Here is a 22,982-nt window from a genome sequence, read left to right on the forward strand (position 1 = left end):
CCTTCAAAGTCAGAGTGCCCCCATCCATATCTATCATGACTCTCCCCGTTTCCAAGAATCGCCGTCCCAAGATTATCGGCATCTCTTCGTCTTCTGGCATTTCAAGAATTACAAAATCTACCGGAAACACAAACTTATCCACTTTCACAAGGACGTCTTGGACTACTCCGTAAGGTCGCTTGACCGAATGATCCGCAAATTGGAGAGTCATCCGAGTGTCTTGGATTGCACCAATTCCCAACTTTTTGTAGATGGATAGAGGCATGAGACTGATACTTGCCCCCAGATCAATTAAAGCTCTCTTGAAAGATCTATCTCCAATAGTGCAAGGGATAGTAACTGCTCCTCTATCCTTCTTTTTCACTGGTATCTTCATGCCCTGCAAAATAGCACTACAAGTTTCTGTTAGAATAATGGGGTGGTCTGCAATGGTTCGCTTTTTAGCGATGATGTCCTTCATGAATTTGGCATAGGTGGGCATTTGCTCAAGTGCTTCCAACAACGGAATGTTCAGCTCCAGCTTTTTGAATAATTCCAGGAACTTCTCAAAATTCTTTTCTTGCTGCCCCTTTTTCTTATTTCTTTGAGGGTAAGGCAGCTTGACTTCTGGTGTTAGTGTTAATACTTTTTCTTTCGTAACTGGTGCTGGTGTTACCACTTCTTCTTCCACTTGCTCATTCTCTCTTATGTCCAGCTCCACCTCAAGCAATTGATCCTCACTCTCCGAATCCTTTTCCACCACTTCACGTGGTTTCCCTCTCCGTGTAGTGACGGCATTGATTTTTTGATTGTCTTTAGGATTAGTAACAGTTGCGCTTGGGAGGGCTCCTGGTGCTTGCGGAATTGCAAGGTGTTGAGCAATTTGACTCATTTGTACTTCAAGGTTCTTAATTGAGGCTCCGGTGTTCCTTAAATTGCTACGTGTCTCTTCTTGGAATTGGGAGCTTCGAGCGGCCATCTTTTCAATGGCAATTTCCCAATCCGCCTTTCTTGGACCCTGTGGTTGGTATTGTTGTTGAGGTTGCTGGTATGGTTGTTGTTGCGGACGATATTGTTGTCCCTGTGGTTGGTATTGTTGAGTCTGAGGCTGATATGGTTGTTGTCCTTGAACCGGCTTCTGGACGTTTCCTTGCTGGTCTTTCCATGAGAAATTCGGATGATTTTTCCACCCCGGATTATATGTGTTGGCATAAGGATTGTTTTGCCTCAACATATGAATCTGCTCAACCTGTTCTTGAGTTGCTACACAATGCATAGCAAAGTGCGGTCCACCACATATTTCACAAAGAACCGCTTTAACTGGTTCCACCTGTGCTACTGTCTGAGTTCCAATATTCATCTTTTTTAACCTTCTCTCTACCTCTGCAGCAATCTGATCCTCCATCTTTACAACCTGTTCTGGCAACTTCAAATCAATTTTGCCCTCCGGTTGGCTCATGGTACGATCATACAACTCAAGATGCTCATTAGCAGCTATTGCCTCTATGATCCTTTTCATAACTGTGGCTGTAGCAAAATTTGTTGAACCACCAGCAGCGGTATCAATAAGCTGCTTTGTCTTAAGTCGCAACCCATTCACAAAATTCTGCATTTGCTCGGTAGCGTCCATGTTATGAGTGGGACATGCAGTCAAACACCTTTTGAACCTCTTGTATGCATCCCCCAATGATTCCCCCTCTTTTTGTTTGAAATTTACAATGTCGTATCTTTTTCGGATGAACACCGACGCAGGAAAATATTCATTGAGGAATGCCGTTTCCATCTCTTGCCATGTTGTGATACTTGCAGCCGGAAGTGAGTAAAACCACTCCTCTGCGTCATCAGTAAGTGTAAACGGGAACATAACAAGTCTCTTGGCTTCCTCTGAATGACCTTCGATCTTCAACGAAGTTGTCGTAGTGAGAAATCTCTGAAGATGCTTATTTGCATCCTCGTTTATTCTTCCGGAGAACGGCTTGCTCTCTAACTGGCGAATGGTGGATGGATGCAATTGAAAATGTGCCACATTCACAGGTTGATTAACAATAGTCATCCGGTTGGGGTGAGCATTTGCCCCTCCATAGTCCCCTAACAATCTTTCTGCAGGAGGTTGATTTCCAGCCATGTTAACTGGTTCCTGAACTACCTCCTTGTCAAAGTCAGAGTCACTGTGCTCCGAATGCACAGACACTTCGTCGTCGCTTTCCTGATGTGGAACACTAAGACTTGCACTTGGTGCTGCCAGTCTTTCAATTCTTGCCTTGCGGCGTCTCTCGTGCAGAGCTCTTTCTGGTTCTGTGTCAAAGGAAAATTTAGCTGAGGTCTGACCTCGCATAAACAGTTAGACAACAGTTAGAACAGATACAAGGCTGCAACGAAATTAAAATTAACAGATAAAAATAAAATTTTGGTCGCAGAGCAACAAAATTTCAATTGACTTAAAGTTCGGCTTATAGTTTGGCAGTCCCCGGCAACGGCGCCAAAAACTTGATCGGAAAATAGCAAGTGTACTACTTTTGTTACCGATGTAGTTATTAAAATGGAGTTGAATCCAAGTATCGATCACAAGGACTGCGAGTAAAGTATAAGCCAGTACTAAATTTCAATTGAACAAAAAGCTATTGTTGGTTTTTTTAATTCGCTTGATGAAACTACTAACTGTTTATAATTAAAAACGATAAGTAAATGATGATTTGGTTCACAAATGAGAAAGCATGCTAAGGTTGATGTATAAATCTTATGTAACTCCCTGAAAACACCGTTGTTCATGAAAAGATGTGACCACAATTGAGTATCAATTCCATAAAATAGTTTTCCCTAATTCCTTAGTGGAGAACTTCCTAATACTTAAAAGTCAATTTCAATTCCTCAATAATTGATTTTAGTATTAAGGCATTATGCATCGTGTTCTAGAATGGATGATCACTATGGTGAAATCCTTATTCCTAAGCGATTTACCGGTAATGTTTTGATTCAAAATGCATTAGAGTGGTGTGTCAAGCCTAACCCTAATCATAGATCAACAAAATATTTTCCAATACAATGAAGCATGAAAATCTTTGAATCATAAACTCAAATTATAAAAACATCAAATTCATCACAACGGTTTTAACAAGTCATTACATGAAAAGATTTAGGGACATCACCCTAGCATAAAATAGTTTAGCTACTCATAATGTTTAAGAAAATAACAAGAGTAATTGAAGTCATTACAAGAAATTATCGGTTGATATGATCTCCAATCGCGAGTGCTCTTGAAGATCTCTTCCAAAACCCTTGACTCTTCTTTCTCTGTAATTCTCTATGCTCAATGATCCAAGATCCCTTCACACTTCTTCCCGTTAGGTTTTAGTAGTGTTGGCCGTCATCCCTCGTCTCCGAAAGGTCCAAAATACCCTTAATGAATTCAAGGCTTTCAAAATATCAAAAGTTGGAAATCTGCCCGCGCCTACCAACACGGACCGTGTGCAGGAACACGGGTGCCCGTGTTGGTCAACTGCTTCAGCACCACAAATTCACTTTCTGCGCAGCTTTTCACACGGACCGTGTGCAGGAACACGGGTGCTCGTGTGAAACCTCTGTTTTTCTATCCAAAAACCAACTTTCCAGCCATCTTTTGGCACGGCCCGTGTGCAGACACACGGGTGCCCGTGTTGACCTCAGTTTTGGCTCTTTTGGCTTCTTTTTCTCGCTCGTGCGTGCCATAAACTTCGACCTCTCCCGTGCATTAACCTGGCCACACACAAACTAGCAACCAACGCGTAAAACGACACTTGAATAATACTCAGAACACACTAATCATGCAACAACATCACACAATCGACAAACAAGAAACTTACTAACAAAACCTATAACAATGCCACATAGTATTACCAAGATTATGACTTTTAGTCGGAAAAGGTGCGGAAACTTACTAGAAATGGTGACCGATCAGAAGTCAGCTAGAAGATTATCAGATATATGAGAGTAACATTCCTATTTTCTGTGATAATACTTCTGCTATATGTTTATCTAAGAATCCTATCTTACATTCAAAAGCTAAACATATTGAGATTAAACATCATTTCATAAGGGACTATGTTCAAAAGGGTGTTATATCTTTAAACTTTGTGGATACAGACCATCAATGGGCTGATATCTTTACAAAACCCCTTGCTGAAGATAGGTTTAAGTTCATTCTGAAGAATATCAGTATGGATTTATGCCCAGAATGAGAAGATGAGAAGATCTTATGTATGAGTATCTTATGAAATGAGATTGGATTAGTCTTTTATAAGAAGTTCTGATTGTAATCAATTAGAAGTAGTGATTCTGTTATTACTAACGTTTCATTGTCTAAGTTGACTCAGAATCTCTTTAAAAGTAAAACAGCTGTAACTGGCTATCCATATGGTAAACACGTGTTCGCTATTTTTGGACAAGCGTGCGTGTAGTTGAGGGGACGCCTACTTAGGTAACTGTGCTAATCACTTCTTTTGTCATTATTATCTCTCCTCACGTCACGTAACATTAAATGCTATCCATCATTCCCTTTTATTTCTTTTTCTTTTAATACTCTTCAAACGTTTCTTTTCCCTCTATTTATTTCTCTCTCTCTCTCTTTATCTTCATTTTGCATAAACCCTAGTTTATTCATCTTCAACCTAGCATTCACCATGAATCCGTCTTCAAGTTCCTCTCAAGAGGTTTCTCCACTGAAAACTTGTTCCATTCCTCCATCAGAAATGGAAGTTTTGTGTAAATCTTCTGTGGACTCTGATGACTTGGGTGCTTATGGTTTCAAACCAAAAACGAAGACGAAGGCTCAAGGGTGGTCGATCTATTTGAATAGAACGGTTGGAAGGTTTGTCTGGTTCCAGGTTGAGAAACATATCTCGGGGATCGCTGACATTGATTTCAAGACGGATCTCTCAAGATTCCAAGAAGTCTCAAGTCAGATCTCTTCTGTGATGCTGTTATCAACATTTATCCAAAGAAAGAAGACTTTCTTGAGATATTGGATGAAGTTAAGCATCATGTTCTTGACTTCTATGTTAAGGGAAAGCCCCGTTTGAGACATTAGCTCTCTTCCTGTGAACTGTCTCTCACTTCCTCCTTGAGTTCATGCATTCTCTTCCAGTGGAGGTTCTAGTCTGGACAGGCTTGCAGAATTTCAAGCTTTCATGGATAGACAAACTGAGAACACTGCAGGGATTCATGATATGTTAGCTAAGATTATGTCTAAGCTAGGGTTGTAGTCTTTAATCTTTGTAGTTTTCTTTCCTTGTTGCATCTGCTTATTCTGCATACATCTTTTGTAATTCTGTTTGCTTAATCAATGAAAAGTTTAATTATGTTTCTTTCCTTTGTCGTTTTCTACATCTGAATCTTTTATATTCTTTTTGATGTTATGACAAAAAGGGGGAGAAAATATATGATAAATGATATGATTAATATTATCAGTTTCCGGGTAAAAAGGCCCCACATTACTAACAGAACTTGCAAAGTTCTATGCTTTAAGTTGTGTTGTTGCAGGAATTGAAGATTCAAGATCAACATAAGAAGCAACAAGATGAATCAAGCTCTTGGATTCTTGAAGCAAGCTGAGTGCTATGAAGCTTCAGAATCAGAAGCAAGAAGCAAGAAGGAAGAATGTTCAGATATTCTGATGATAGAATATGATCTGAAACATTATGTCTATTTGTTCTGATACATTTTATATGGCTCTGATACATATTATGTGTTCTGAAACATATTCTATGTTCTGACTCATTCATGCTGACTTTTGTCGTTTAGTTTTGTTCTGTAACATTTCAGGATGTAGAGATGCTCTGATGATGCTCTGGTACATTCAACAATGTTCTGATACAATCTAGCATGAAGTGATGTAAGAAGAAATTCAAGATCTGAAGCTGTCCGATGGAAGCAAGAATCAGAAGCTGTGAATGTTCTGAAGATCAAAGAAATTCAAGTTCTGAAGCTGTCCGATGGAAGCAGAAGTCAGAAGCTGTGGATGTTCTGAAGATCTAAAGAAATTCAAGTTCTGAAGCTGTCTGATGGAAGCAGAAGTCAGAAGCTGTGAATGTTCTGAAGATCAAAGAAATTCAAGTTCTGAAGCTGTCCGATGGAAGCAGGAATCAGAAGCTGTGAATGTTCTGAGGATCTAAAGAAATTCAATGTTCTGAAGTTGTCCTATGGAAGCAGAAATCAGAAGTCACGAATGTTCTGAAGATCAAGCATATGTGAACGTCTCTACTGAAATACTCAGGGAAGTCTTTTATTTATAAAATTCTTCTAGTATTAATTTCAGGGGGAGATTATTCATCTCAGGGGGAGATTGTTAATCTCAGGGGGAGACATATTCACATGCTTATGCTATAGCTGTGTAAATTGTCTTTAGCCGTCTGCTCTTTCTGATCGCAAATTCATATCATTTATATATGTTTTTGTCATCATCAAAAAGGGGGAGATTGTTAGAACAAGATTGGTTCTGATCAATATTCTTAGTTTTGATGATAACAAGGATATGAATTTTGTGAGAGATAATGTGGTACTCTAATACATTGCAATTTCCCTTTCAGGAAATATATAAAGAGTATGCACAAATCAGCGCTCAGAAGCTTTGACTCAGAAGGTTCAGCATGCAACATCAGAACATGGTCTGGCAAGACATCAGAAGATGGTCAAGGCAGAATCAAAACATGGGTCTATGGAAGCATCAGAAGAACTTGAGTTCAGAAGCAGAAGCACTGAAGTTCTCATGGTATCACGCTCAGAAGCACTTCAAGGTCAGAAGACAAGAAGATGCTATGCACCAAGCTGTTTGACTCTGATGATATTCAAACGTTGTATTCACAAACATCAGATCAGAAGCAAGTACAAGTGGCAGGCTACGCTGACTGACAAAAGGAACGTTAGAAGCTATTAAAGGCAACGTCAGTAGACACAGCGTGAACAAGGCTCGAGGTAGTTGACAAAAGCGTGAAACATTAAATGCAATGCTGTACGGAATACGCAAAGCATTAAATGCTCCCAACGGTCATCTTCTCAAGTGCCGATAAATATGAAGTTCTGATGAGAAGCAAGGTTGACGATTTCTGTGAATATTAACTTGCTAAAACGCTGTTCAAATCAAAGCTCTCAAACTTCATCTTCATCAAAGCTCACTACATTGCTGTTGTAATATATTAGTGAGATTAAGCTTAAACTTTAAGAGAAATATCATTGTTGTGATTATAGCTTTTTAGAAGCATTGTAAAACTCTTATTTGATTACATTAATTTGTAAGTAACTAGAGTGATCAAGTGTTGATCAGGATACTCTAGGAAGTCTTAGCTTGTGTCTAAGCAGTTGTAATTAGAGTGATCACGTGGTGGTCAGGATACTCTAAGAAAGTCTTAGCTTGTGTCTAAGCATTTGTTCCTGGAGTGATCAGGTTGTGATCAGGATACTCTAGAAGACTTAGTCGCGGACTAAGTGGAAAACCATTGTAATCTGTTGCGATTAGTGGATTAAACCCTCAGGTGAGGTAAATCACTCCGTGGGGGTGGACTGGAGTAGTTTAGTTAACAACGAACCAGGATAAAAATAACTGTACATATTGTTTTTATCGTTCAAGTTTTTAGACTACACTTATTCAAACCCCCCCTTTCTAAGTGTTTTTCTATCCTTCACTAACAACATAGATGTTTTTATAAGTCCTTTAATTTAAGATTTATGACTTTTGTGGGATGAAGCCGTTGAATTTGATGATGCATATTCTGGCGAAAATTTTAAGATGCGTGCAATGTTATTTTGCACAATTAACGAATTTCCTTTTTATGGTAATTTGGCGGGATATAGTGTTAATGGACATAAAGCGTGTCCTATATGTGATTCTAATTCTTGTTATTACCAACTTGAGTTTGGAAAAAAAGACCGTTTACCTTGGGCATCGAAAATTTCTAAAACTCGGTCATCCCTATGGTAGATTGTAGAAGGCTTTTAATGGAGAGCAGGAGTTTGATATGGATCCTAAATCTTTAACCGGGGATGTATCTTATAACGACATAAACACATTAATGTTGTCTTTGGAAAGAGAGAAAAGTAAACGGGCCATTTGAGAAAAATATATGGAAAAAGAAGTATGTGTTCTTTGATCTTCCATATTGCTCAAGTCTTGATGTTAGAGATTGTCTTAAAGTGATGCACATGGAGAAAAATGTGTGTGATAGTTTGATTGAAACACTTATAAACATTATAAGATAGAAAAAATATAGTATGACTTCTCGTCTCGATATGGAGGCGATGGGTATACGAAAAAAATTGGCTCCAATAGAGAGAGAAAAAAGATCTTATTTGCCTCCAATATGTCACACGCTATCTAAAAAGGAAAAGAAAATTTTGTGCGAGTGTTTGCATGGTATCAAACATCAAGAAACTTGTAAAAATGAAATATCTCAAGTTAATTGGTTTAAAATCTCATGATTGTCACGTATTGATGCAACAACTTCTACTAGTGGCTATCTGTGGGATCCTACCAAAAAATTATGCTTATTCTTCAATGCCATATGTAATAAAGTTCTTGATTTCAAAAAATTAGATGAATTAGAAGATGAGGATTCCATAATCTTGTTTTAATTGGAGATGTATTTTCTCCATCATTTTTTGACATTATGGTTCACTTTCTTGTTCATTTAGTCAGAGATATCAGATTTGGTGGTCTAGTTTATTTAAGGAGGGTGTATCCAATAGAGCAATATATGAAGATCTTTAAATGATATACTAAGAATCATCATCAAATGAAAGCTTCGATTATTGAAAGGTACATCATAAAAGAAGCTGTTGAGTTTTGTATAAACTATTCATCGGAGGCAGATTCTAAACGAATTCCAAAGTTTCATGATGTTGACACAGATGGAAGAGGTATTCAAGGTCTAAATGTTAAGTCATTGGCTCGAGATGTACTTATTCAAGCCCATTTCTATATATTGAATAGTATTGATGGAGTTGAACCTTACATAGATACTCACAAAATACTTTTAAAGAAAAAATATCCCTGAATGAGTGATAAGTTGTTGTTGATCGAGTATAACAAGATATTCATAGATTGGTTTAATAAAAGGGTATCTAATGATCATAGTGCACCCGGGATAGTTAAATGGTTGTCATACATGCCAAAATTTAAGGTCATAACTTGGACTTCATACGACATTGGTCATTAAACCTTTTATATAAAATCAAAAGATGATCTTAGTACAATGAAAAATAGTGGGGTTACTGTTGATATCGAATCAATGTATTTCTCTAGTTTGAAATATAATAATTTTGTATTGGAACTACCACGTTCTATGGTGTCATTGAGGAGACCTTGGCAAGTCATCTTTTATGACCAAACCATTCATCATGGCTTCTCAAGCAAAACAAGTGTTCTATGTGACCGACTCTTCGGACATATCGGAGAAATGGTCAATTGTTCTCCAAGGAAAACACATTCCTCTTAGTGATGAAATTCTTGATATTTCGTCCACTCCTTATTACACAATACAAGTTTGTACCTCATATGGTGAAGTTGATGGAGATGGTGTGCATGCTATTCGAGTCGATCATGAAGAAGACATATGAGAAAATTAATAAGTTAGTATCTTATTCTTTATTCATAATATATTAATTGTATGTTATAATTTCTACGTCTTTTTACTAACAAATATGATTATTTAAAATCATAGGTCTTTAGAGTCAAGACACCAAGAGATAGGACACCAAGACACAAGACACAAAGAGACAAGAAACCAAAACACCAAGATACAATTATGTGATATTATGTAATGTGTAAATTGTACATTGTTTTGTGACATTTTGGTTTTGAAGTAATATACAACTTTTGGTTCTTAATCCAATTTTTATTATTATTATTATTATTATTATTATTATTATTATTATTATTATTATTATTACTATTATTATTATTATTATTATACAATTATTATTATAAAGATAACTTTATCACAAATACGAGTTGTTTGCTCTATTGTGATATTATGGTCCACAAAAATACAGGTTAAAAAATGAAAAAAAACTATAAAAGAAGAATTATATTTATTATTTTAGCAGGAAATTTCACAACGGTTATATAATACAACCGTTGTAAAATCTTGTGTGTTGTCCAAGATAATATAAACACCAAAATGGCATTGCTGAAGATCAAACATAGGACCTTTATGTCTATCACAATGGTTGTTTGGAACAAATATTGTGATAGGGAGCGCGTTTTGTAGTTTACTTCAACGGTCACTAGACTGTGATTGTAAGTAACACATATACAACCATACGCTACATAACAATACCTGGTCCTGCGTGATTATATATTTTTTCCAACCATTATTGTAAGCCTTTTCCATAGTAGTGCAAGATCAAGAAATCACACCATTAAAATGTTGCGTGCTATTGTGTTTTTACTACGCTAAAATGTTGTGTTTTTACTATTCGTTACCACAAACCTCCAACTGTGGTAAAATCCTTCTCCCAGCTGTGATGAAAAGTTATTTTTGAAGTAGTGGTGTGTGTATGTGCGCATGATATTAATTTTGATCTTTTATAGTACACACTTAATTTTTTATTTGAACTAATAAAAAATAGGGTAAATATATATTTTTTGTCACGATAAAATTATCAAATTTTGCTTTTGGTCCCTATAAAAAAATGACATGTTATGGTCCCTACAAAATTATTATGCATGTAGTTTTAGTCCCTGCTGTTAAACCAATATGTATTTTTGAATGATTTTTTTTTGGAATAAATGCATTAATTCTCATTAACCCAAAAACAGTTAATACATCTGATCCCTAGGATTCAAGAATCCAATCTTTTAATCTATACATTTTTGTTCCATATTCACTCTTTGGTAGAGTTTCCTATTAGCATGACATCTACTCATAATATAAGATTTAATTCTATTAATTATCTTCTGATCTATGTCTTTGTTAGTAAAAATTTCGGCGTTGCGACTACGCCTCATTTTATACACAGTTTCAGCAAATCGAATTTGATCACTTGGTTCTGCCACCCTTTACAATTATCAATCTTCTTCATCCACTCCACTTCTTGTTGCCAATTACCAGGATTCTTGTTAATATGCAGCCATGTAAGGACTCATTCCATATAAAGCTAACACCTTTGCATACAAATAATATGTGGTGTGCTGTTTACTGATCATCACAAAACTCGCATTTAACCTCAGTTATAAGCCTGAATCTCATCAACCTATCTTTTGTATGCAATTGACCATTCAAACTCATCCATAATGTGAATTACGCCGCGGTCTCGCCGGGTTGTCATACAGTATTTTCCTCCAACTAACTGGGGGTTGATGCCTCTAAGCTCTTTGTACATCTTCTTAGTCATGTATTCACCTTTGGTGATCACATCCTCCCAATACTACGTGTTACCAATAATTTCTTAACATTTTATGATGCGATTTATCATCCACAAACATGTATTTTTGAATGATTATTTTGCAGACATGTTTAGAATGTTATAAAAAGTTCATTGAAAAAACAAAAAGAAACTCAAAATTTGATTTTTAAGCTGAGATTTTCATTACTTTTATCATTATCTATTGAAATTTAAAAATTCATATTTAATTCTTCCATTTTAAAAAATTCTAAGATTTGGTAAAAAAAATATTTACGATATTCTAAACATGTATGAAAAAAATTAATCAAAAATTTAAAAGTTAAAGGATAATGAACAAATTTTCAACATTTTAGAAAATAGTAGAGACTAAAAATGTATGCATAAAATTTTATATGGACTAAAATATGTCATTTTTTTAATAGAAACTAAAAACAATGGAAGAATAACATACGACCTTTTTGCTAGTGACTTCATTTTATGTTGAAGTTCTTTACCTTTTGATTATTTTTGCTCATATCATCAAAAGCCTCTCTCCTTTGATTTGTTTCACATTTCTTTCTTTACTTGATGATGTTTATGATTTTGTTTTAATTTCATTGACAACATGAAACTAAAATGTACTTGTACATCACATAGAATCAGAACTTTTAGAACTTTTTTAGGCTTAAAAGAGATATCAAACTTTGAAATATCGAAAGACCACTTTGTCATGTACTCAACAAAGTCTGGTCTAAAAACTACATGTTTCAAATAATGGTCAATACAAACCACTAATAAACCTAGTACAAGAGCAAAAGCAATCTTGTTAATCTTTTAGTGGCGGGTTTCAGGACTTACTACACTACAACAAATAATGTTTTTTATGACGAAACTTTCACCTCAGCCAGAAAAAAATCGAGGTATTATGTCAAGGCCCTCCATATTTTATTTTTATATAAATAAAAAAATCCCTCGGTTTCTAATAAAACCGAGTGGGGGGGGGGGGGGGGGGGGTAAAACAAATCAAAACACGCTTCGAATCTCACATATGTATGTTTATATATTTATTTGTGTATCAGTGAATACTAAATCATCCAACCCTTCGGTTACCTTAAAAACCGAGGGATAACATTATAACATTTTCTTATAAAAGCACTCGTTAAATATATTTTACCCTAATCTTAACTTATATGTGTCGCACCAAACCAGTACACATCATTATTTGAGATTGATTGAAAGACAAGAAAATTCTTCAATATTCTTCTATCCTTAAACAAAATATTTTTTCTGCCCTTGCAATCTATCTCACGTAATGGTGTTGATGTTGTATTTTTGGAACAAATCACTGTTAAAGATCTATTAAAGAGTGATGGAAAAGTTCCTTATGATAGGTTACAAGTGTAGAAAATCATTCTTGCTTCCAAGTATATAATGATAGCACTGCATTTATCGTAATAATGTAATTTCATATTATGTGTAAATAATGTAATGTTAAAAACAAAAGCTTATACACCTTTTACCTCAATTTTTGTCAGAAATCGAGAGAATAATTTTGGCGTGATAACTGAGAATAATGATCACGACCCTTAAACAAATATGTGTCATCCATTTCACAAGTATCAACGCTCAAGACATTTTCATTAGTGTTCCTCATGAAACCTAAAAAACATCCATTATAAAATCATTCGGAATATCAATAATTGTTAATAAAAACATTGAAAATGATATAATCCTCTTTCGTCAAAGAATCATTAAGAAACACTAATTTAGATGTCTGAGACTTGATATAACTTATACTAGAGTGGAATTCAGTAATACATTATTATTTTGTCTTTTATGGATGGAGTTTCCATCTTAATAATGGTGTCGCACTTGTATGGGTTAACTTCAATCCCTCTCTCTCTATGAGGTAGAATCGCAGAAATTTACCAGCTTTTGACTCCTGAATATGGCAATTATATGAGGTCAAGACACTCATATTATTCACATATAGAATTTGTATTTTAATGAGTCTTTATATCTTGACCTCATCTATTCTCAGATACCTACTCGTATTATTTGTTCTATAAAGTTCTTTAGGGTGCGTTTGATTTGCCAAAAATGAGGTATTGGACAAAACTTTTTTGTACCATGTTTGATGCAGAAGGTAATCATGGTACTAGACAAAATATATGGTAAGGGACTGAACAAAACCATGAATTATTCTCCCCCACTAAGCCATTAGACAACTTTTTTGTCTCAAGTTCAAATTATCAAAAAATAGATCAAAATACTATTTTTTTTCACTCTCCCTTTCTCATTAATTAATATTTTATTTCATAAATATAATATTAATATTTATATATCAATAAAAATATTATAATAATATTATATTATTTGTATTCAATTCATTAACATATCAAACAAAATAGAGAACAAAAATCACTATATATCATTTTCTTTTCTTTTCATTATTTAATATTTTGATTCATAAATATTAATATTTTCTATATCAATAAAAAATAGTAAAGTAAAAATTATATTATTTTATCTGCGTAAACATATTAAACAGAGTAAAGTAAAAAATATATCTCTTCATCATTTTTCGCCTTCTTATTATTTAATTTTTTAATTCATAAATAATAATATTTTATGTATCAATAAATAGCATTATAGTAAAAATGATATTATTTTGTATTGTGTATAGACATCATGCAAAATTGAGGAAAAAAATTATCCAGTACATTAATCATCATACACACGCAGTACAATGTAAAAAATCATCTTGTATTATACTGTATTGTCTAGTACTGTCATCTTGTTTATACTTCTTGGAATTGGCTTTGTTCTTTCTATAAAAAGGTGTACTAGTGTAATTTTTATAGTTGGAATATCCTTCCGCTATCGTGCTTTGAGATATAGATCTTTCCTTTTTGTATCGGGTCGGAGCATCCCTTTTGCTCCCATTAATTTTATTAATTTTATTGCTTATTGAAAAGAAGAAAAAAAAATATCAAACCCACCTTTAACTTCATCCTCAATCATTCTACTTTAGATTGCTACATTTGGAAAAAAAATATCAAACCCACCTTTAACTTCATCCTCAATCATTCTACTTTAGATTGCTACATTTGGAAGGAGAATTTAGATGGTATTAATGTATTATAATTCCTCTGTCAAGCAATACAGTTGGCTTCGAGATGAAAGAAGAGTGAATGAGCCTCTTACAAAATTGACTTTTAATTTGGTAGCTCAAAGCACTTTAAAATATAAAATTCTTTATTTGACGTGCTTTATTGAATTCCTACCTCACAATGTTAGTGTCATTTAGAAAAGAAATTAGGGAGGAGAAAAACAAATGTAAGTAAATGAACCTCGTGAGGCAAATGTATTTCCACGGAGGCGCAGCCTCATCTCATAACCAAACAATTTTTCCATTTTTTCAATGTTCATGAATGTAAAGATACCTGCTTTTGTGCACCTAAAGGCTATAACTAATATAGCTTCCCACTTGTTTCTAAATTATCATTAATCACACAGCATATCACTTTCTATAAATTGCCATTTACAACAATCAGTCAGTGCTATTCTTTCAATTTCTTCTTTCTAATTCTTTGTCAAATATTTTACTTTCATGAACAAGATTTCAACGAGAGACTAAAAGAAATGTACGTATTAGTTAATCTCGTATTACAATATCTTCGTAATCTCTGTTTTTTTATTTGTTCATTTTGATGATACTCATCACCTCTGTTTTTTCTTTGCAAGTATATAAATAAATTTATCGTTTGCTGGATTTGTGTCAATTGTCGAGAAGACAAAGAATTGCACGACCTGGACTTGATGCACTGGCTGGCCGCAGCAACCGAATACATGTAAGTATTATTTATAATAACAAAGAAGCTTAATTTATTCTTTCTAATTTTATTTGTTTCAAAAGCTTAGTTCGTTGCCATAAGTTGACAAAAATATATAATTAAGGGTTATTATTATTCCCCTTTGTCATTAGGCTATTTCTGATCCGTATAAATTTTTTTTAATTATCATTTTAAAATACTAATAAATTAGTTTTTAAAGTAAAAAATTGCAGTTTTTTTTTCTTTTTGATTTTCCTGTGGATTTTGACTTTAAAAACTAAATTATTAGTATTTTGAAATGGCAAAGTTGTTTTTTTTAAAAAAATGTATAAGAAAATAAATTAAAAATGACTTATATGAAAAAGGGTAAAATCATAATAACCCTATTAATTATTAATTAGTTTAATCATCAAAAACTTCATCTCATATCTCTATAGACTATAATCATTTTTTTAATACAGTGATCAACTGTAGTATTAATCTTGTATTAGTATGCATTAACTAACCTATTATTACTGAAAAAAATATTTTTTATTAATATCTATATATCCAAGAGCCAGATAATTTTTGATGCCATGAACAAATATTAATATAACTATTTTGTCTTAAGCAATGACACGTGGGCATGTGGTCAATGACCTAGCAGAACTTTTCAATGTATTCTAAATTCTAGAGTTTAATTCGTATTTAGTATTTGAAAATTTTAAATTATTGAAGTTAGAGCGTAATATTGTCTTCTTGTTGGATGCTGATGGTCTTAAATTATTAGCTTGTCAGCGATTCGCCAAATACAACAAAACGGAAAAACAAAGTGATCAAACAGAATGTAAAGTGCTAAAAGAGGTAGGATTGACTAACTTTTCTTTAGTGTAAAATGAATATAGATGAGTGAATAAAATAAATTATTTAAGTGAGAAAAGAAGATTGGTTTAAGAGATAAAAATATATCATTTAAAGTTAAAACAAACACATCCATAGTGTCAATTTCAACCGGTAACATGACATCGGCGTCAAATACCATTGTAAGCGAAGTCATTTTTGATGATTGAGTGGGAAGTCGCGTGATACGAACACAATAATTCGTAGAGCTGTTGAGCTCATAGTCCTTTGACATCGTCTAGTTTTTTCTTTATCCCGACTCATATCACTTTGTTAGATAACTCAGCTAGTGCGTTCGCCTACTGATGGACGATCAAGAAGAACATCGTTCTTATTCCCATGTAATGGCAAAATCTACCATAGTTTAACTAGAAAATTGTTTGTAATTGTCTAAGATGATGACCCTTGGTAGGACAAACCTGCATATACTTTGTTGTCAATAGAAGTGCCAAACCCTTTATGTTGGAATCTTGGAGACGACCTCTACTTCATGCAGTCTACCTCAACTATTACAACTTTAGTTTCCCGACGCTAGTGGAAAAAGACCTAAAATCTCTCCGCCCACTAATAAAATTGCCACAACAATGTGATAGAGTGGAGAATTTCAATTGACATATGGTGTAGGTTGGAATGTATTTGGCACTTACCATATTTTCTAATGAATTATGTACTATCTTTCATCAGAGTGAGTCAATAAGCTTGTTGTTAGCATTTAATGAGAAATAACTCGTCTGTCAGTATGAGTGCAACATGTTCTATGGTGGATCTTTGTGAGGACCAAGGAAATCTCGCTCTCCGCTAGACATCTTAGCATGGGGAGACCTTCCTATCTTATAGAGGTTCCTAAACACCATAATGTATTCTTCAGTGTGTTTTCAGAACTTCTTCCCCTTCAGTTGGTCTAAAGGGAGCCCGTCTGTCGTTAGGTAGCATATTATAGGTGTCATCCAACTTGTGGGTTCGGAGAATTCAATGGCGTTAATATCTTGTGTCTCAATGTTGAGGGCGACTAGAGTTTCTTGTATGAGAATTGAGTTATGTCCATTCTCGTGTTATTAAGCTTTTAGACGAGATATGCTCGAGAATTTTGTTCAGTGGCCACATATGTAATCTCTAAGGCTTTAAAATGTTCAGATATTTAACGTACCTTTATGAGATACTTGATCAGTTGGGCATCCTTTTCCTAATACTCCCCTAAGATCCGATTCACGATCAGCTGCAAGTTTTCTAGCTTTACGACTAAAAGTGCCCATTTCTATGGCGAGATTTATTCAAAAAACGAGGACTTCATACTCAACTTGGTTGTTGTTGGCTTTAAACTCAAACCTCAAGGACTATTTATAAGAATTTTGTTGGACCCTCTAGCACTATTTTGGCTTCACCTTTTAGGTTTGAAGCGACATCCACTATTAGCATCCATATGTGGGGGGGTCTCCTCACCCACCGACAAACTGAATTCGGCAAAGAAGTCGCCTAACACTTGTGATTTGATATTTCCTCTGGGTGTGTATTGGATATCAAACTTGAATAGTTCAATTGGCCAAGATACCATCATTTCCATAAGGTCGCACTTCTTCAAAACCTGGCGGATGGTATTATTAGTTTTGACCATTACATAATGACGTTGGAAGTACGGTCTAAGTTCCCTTGTAATTATCAAGATCACCAAATCTATCTCTCGATTTTCTAGTACCATGCCTCAGCGCTTTTGAACACCTTGCTTGCGAAGTATATTGAATGTTTAGTTTTGTTCTTCTCTTGGAAGAGAACAAAGTTCATCACTTGATCAGTGACTGACAAGTACAAAGAAAGGGGTGTGTCTGCTTCTGGGTACATCGGTATGAGCGGTGTCACGAGAAATATTTTTCACCATAGTTAATGCTTCCTCGTACATTCGAACTTCTCCTCCTTTTTCAAAGCATCCAAGAAGTGTAAGGCTTTGTCACCTCCACATAAAAGATAACAAGATAGGGCGGCTAGGCGCCCTGTTTGTTATTAAACCTCTTTAATGCTAGGAGGGCCCCTCATGTTGATGATAGCTTGGTATTTGTCAGGTTTTGCCTCTATCCCTTTTCTAGTTTGCATAAATCCTAAGAACTTGACTGCCTGAATATCGAAAGAGCATTTGTTGGGGTTTAGGCGCATCTTATACCTCCTAAATGACTCAAAGATATCCTTAAATTATGCAAAATGGCTTCTAATAAGTGGCTCATGCGCTCTTATGTCTGAAAGGCATGACATTGTATTAGTAATTTCCATGATTGAAGGTGAACAACATCTTGGGTGTGGCCAAAGGATCCATCTTTATTTGATTGTAGCTAGAGTAAGCGTTCGAGAAACTCAAAGTCTTATAGCCTAAAGACCAATCAATCAACTTGTCAAGTTTGGGAAATAGGTATGGATCCTTAGGAAATGTTGCATTTGTGTCGCTGAGATCGACACACATGGTTTAAAAAGGTGATTGAGGCGACTGATGAATATAAGTGAGTGTAGCCCAAGTCAATTTACCGGGACCCCACATGTTGGCTCCAATTGTACTTGCTAAAAAGATGATATAATAGACAACTCATTATTTCTTAGAGCTGTTTGAGCTTTAGGGTTTGTGGTGTGTTGAGAGCTCGCCCACGTAAGCGTTGTGCAGAGCTCCTATGTATGTTTATAAGGTAATTTTTGCAATACTCTTCTCATTCTTAAATTGGGGTATATAAAGGAGTTCTTTGGCCTGGGATGAAGAGTTAAGTGCGGTTTCCCTAGCCCCAAAAAAGTGGAATAGAGATGGATGAATCTTCTTTCGATCTTGGAGGAAACAATTATTCATCATTGACTATTTCTTTGGACTGTTATTCCTCAACCATCTCTTAGCCACGTGTAATAGGTGGTGCAAATTAAATCATGGGTTTTAATTAAGACCTTGTCTGGCGATTCACCTTGGGCGGTCCAACCCAATTGGGTGACCTATATGATTATTTGGGGGACTATTGTTCATGCGTAGAACTCTCCTAATGCTAATGAATACGGTTCTTCGTTGTTTTCTCATGGGATACCCCTATTAGGGACCACAAGATAATCCTAGCCCAAATTTCAAATATCATTTATTAGGAATATAAAATTTTGTGTTATACCTAGATAGTTTATTTCATGTTCCAAGTATAACTCATTAGTTTGATTTCTGTATCTAAATTTTTCATAGATAATGTGTATTCTTTGAATTTCTCTCAAACATTATTTAACATGGTATTAAAGTCTGGTTTAAGATCCGGTGGACAACCAGTTATCCGGTTTCCGTTGTTGCACCACCTATAATTTTTTTTTTTACATTTCAGACGTTCAGTCCTAGACGTGAAGGGGTGTGTTAAGAATTTCATATCGGACATTATATAACATGAATATATCTTTATAAGTGGAGACAATTTTCACACTACAAACCGACTTTTTAATGTTAAGCTGAACCACAAGCTTCAAGTTTCAATTTAAATAGTCTAAAGGTGATTATTTGGGATAGTACATAACTGTGGGTTTTAATCTCTTTTTGTTTTATTTCCTATTCTAGCCTTATTATGTAGCTTGTTTTGATTGAATATTGCTGGTGATGCTTACTGTATTCTAACTTCTACTTTTTCAGAAATGACTTTTAAAATTCATCTTTGTAATTAAAAAAAAGTAGTAAAACTCTATATTAGTACCCTAATTAGGTAACGGTGTAAAACTCTAATTAATTAACAACTATTATATTGTTGGCTATTTCATTTACCCCTGTGAGAATCGGACACGGAACTGATTTGCTCTCTTGCCGCTCCGCCTCTTTTAAACCCTAACTTTCTGATTCTTCAACAAAACAACACTATTTACTTTTCTCACAATGCCAACTCTTATCACTGCTCTCAATTTTAACTCTCTCATTTTCTTCTGTATTATTTTATTTTTTTGCAGATTCATAATATTTCAGTGAAAGTTACGTTGTACTACAGAAATCACTATTGCTGGTTGCTGAATATTAGGTTGGCTTGATTTCTTCTTTCCCTTCTATTGATTACATCATTTTGTAGTTTCATCCCATCCAATGAAACAGCTTTCATTGTAGTAACAACGGTTGAATTGATTTTCATTGATCCAAATATTAAAGTATATTTGCTTATTTTCTAAGATCAATTTTTATCGAAGTTTCCAGATGTAAGCTATATATAAAGCACATTTTTAAGGTTGCAAATAATAGGAAAGTTACTATGCGTAACCTTACTTAGGTTTTTAGATTGTGTATAGTTTTACCAGACAACATGCTAGATATCTAATGCCACCTTATGGTAGAAAAGGTTATTATTTTTTTTATAGGCAATGAGATTAATAATAAGAGTACAAGGGGTACTCACCCGATTACATAGACTACGACGGTCACAAAATGTTCAACTGTCTATGACGCCAAAAATAGAAATTCGTACACCCTTTTGTTTTCAAACCTATTACATAGAAATTCCACAACCTCACCTACATGGAAATCTAACTGTTTGAAAATTACCGCATTTCTCGCACACCACAAGGCCCAACAAGTAAATAACCAAATGACCAACCTTTTCCTTTTCAAAATTTTGACTCGGGGGATTCTTTGAACCACAGCAAATGATTCACTACCGTTGTCGCTTCTCCCTCTGGTATGCATGCCATCTATCATAAAAGAAAATTAGTGAACATGTACAAGCTAAACTGTAGGATTCCAATTGACAGCATTTTCTTTCTTATGATTCATATCTTACTGGACTTGAATTTCATTATCTAAAATTTGAAACCATTTAAAACCTTAATTAAGGTTACATAGGTTCAATATAATATTACTCATATTGTCTTCATTTATTCTATCACAAAACCTAAGAGAATTAATGTAATTGCATGTTTGAATTTCTTATACAAAACAAGAATTTGGAGAAGTACTAGATATATTTTTCAGTATGGTGTGTTTAAGGATGTGATTCTATATATAAGTGAGTGGCACACTCTTTGTCCCAAATGTGATGTCTTTGTCTTACTGTTTCTTCGAATTGACTGAAATTCAACTTGCAAAAATGACTCTCACTGTCTTGCATAAATTAGTGACCAATTAGTGACACTTTATAGTGTTGGAGAGTTCAGGGAAGTGGGGAGATGCCACATCAGTGCACCAATACACACTCAGTGCTCCAAGACTACAAGACAGATGTCACATCTTCACTCAAAACTTTGAAGTATTAGGTATATCGGTGCTCTCTCTTATAAATCTAACATTCAGTTATATAATCAATGTGGAAATTAACCATTCATCCTTGCACCCAATATATAGGTTATATTTGATTCATCTATTTCTCTTATACTCTTGATTTAGAATGTTACGAAGAATATGTTACTTATTTATTTTGAAGAGTGTGGATTTATTAGAGTCGTAGAATGTTTGAAAGATAAAAAAGAGAATACAAAACCTAATCAAGCAGAAGCTTCATAATTGATGTTGTATAAAATCCGAAAAAACAAGAATGAAAAAAGTCAAAAAAAGGAAAGAAAATTACTGAAATTAACAAGTTGATTTGAAGTAGCTGTTGTTGCTTGTACTTGGATTATCAGATATACTTAGAAGTTGCTCAAGATATTCAACTCCCAAATCCTCTAACACCAAAACACTTGATGACGATGATGATGATTCCTCGGATTGATCTTGTTTTCCTGCTTTATTATTATTCTTTACACCTTTTGATGACAACTTCCTTTGGTTATAGTGTCTCTCCTTGAGTGCAAGTGCAGGTGAAGATCCTTTTTGGCAATCATATTGAATCTCTTGCAAAGATTCTTTGACCCTTTGGACAGAAAAATTGATGACAGCATTATTGCCTCTCATTGAGAATGCAGCTTGATCATAAGCTAAAGCAGCATCTTCAGCACTATCAAAAGTTCCAAGCCAAACCCTTCTTCCTCCTCTTGTTGTATCTCTGATCTCTGCAGCAAATTTCCCCCAAGGTCTTTTCCTTACACCTATGTATGATCTTTCTCTAGCTTCAGAATTCTTCACTAGTTGATTTGACTCACTTTTTGTTGGTCCTTGGTCAACCATATCAAAGGAAAGAAAATCATGAGTAGGGTCATGATGAACCTGATGAAATGTTTCGAAGTGAATATTATTACTAGCAGGATCTTGTTGCAGCATTTCTAAATCTGGGTCATGGGAGAAAGAGTAACTACTCATGATATGCATTAGGAAAAAACTTGTTTCTATTTGTTTGTTTGTTTAATTCTTCTCTGTCTCCCACTCTTAGTTATAATTTAGATTTGCCTTATTTTATAAAAATGCCAATTTGGATTATTCTAATGATTGTTTATTGAGAGAATCTAAGCTTATGTTATAAAACTAAGAGGAATGTTATATTTACACTCATAGTAACACTTACACCGTATAATGATACGGTTTTGTTTTTTTTTTTAATATTTAATATTTATTTTTTATTTGGTCTGACATACAAACAGTCCCATGGCATGTAGGTATTTTATACGGTGTACATCTAGGGTGTTAGATTTTAGTGTACACATAGCAATCCTCTAAAACTAATGGTGCAGATGCTAATATGAGTCCGTGTAAATTTAACCAAGTAATGTTATTTTGACACGAAATGTTTAACCTACACCGTAGAAACTGTTCACAAATATAAATACAGTCAACAGTAATTTTTTTATTTTGATTTTTTTATATTTTTTCACTAAAACAATTTTGATTAATAGTATATAAAAAATTGATTAATACAATTTATAGTTTGGTTAATATATATTCTAACATCAAAAAGTAATATTAAGTCGTAAAATAAAATTGGTAAATTGAGTGTGAAAAGTTAATTAATATAGTTTAAAATTTGGTTATTACATCAAAACATAAAATATCTTAAATAATAAAAAAACCACCTTCATATCATTATTAACCAACATTTT

At 34.3% G+C, this 22,982-nt stretch overlaps 1 protein-coding gene across 1 annotated transcript; it reads right to left on the bottom strand.

Annotated features, from left to right (window-relative positions):
* Positions 1–20,318: 20,318 nt before the first annotated feature.
* Positions 20,319–22,298, bottom strand: LOC131619126 (ethylene-responsive transcription factor 1B-like). The gene is made up of 2 exons (XM_058890266.1): positions 21,578–22,298; positions 20,319–20,705 (listed from the first exon to the last, which is right to left on the bottom strand). Exon 1 carries the CDS (start codon positions 22,255–22,257, stop codon positions 21,583–21,585), a length of 675 nt encoding a protein of 224 aa, XP_058746249.1. The 5' UTR covers positions 22,258–22,298; the 3' UTR covers positions 20,319–20,705; positions 21,578–21,582.
* Between the last annotated feature and the right edge of the window lie 684 nt (positions 22,299–22,982).

The sequence above is a fragment of the Vicia villosa genome, linkage group LG1 (genome assembly GCF_029867415.1).
Source record: "Vicia villosa cultivar HV-30 ecotype Madison, WI linkage group LG1, Vvil1.0, whole genome shotgun sequence".
In the NCBI taxonomy this organism is placed as follows: Eukaryota; Viridiplantae; Streptophyta; class Magnoliopsida; order Fabales; family Fabaceae; genus Vicia; species Vicia villosa.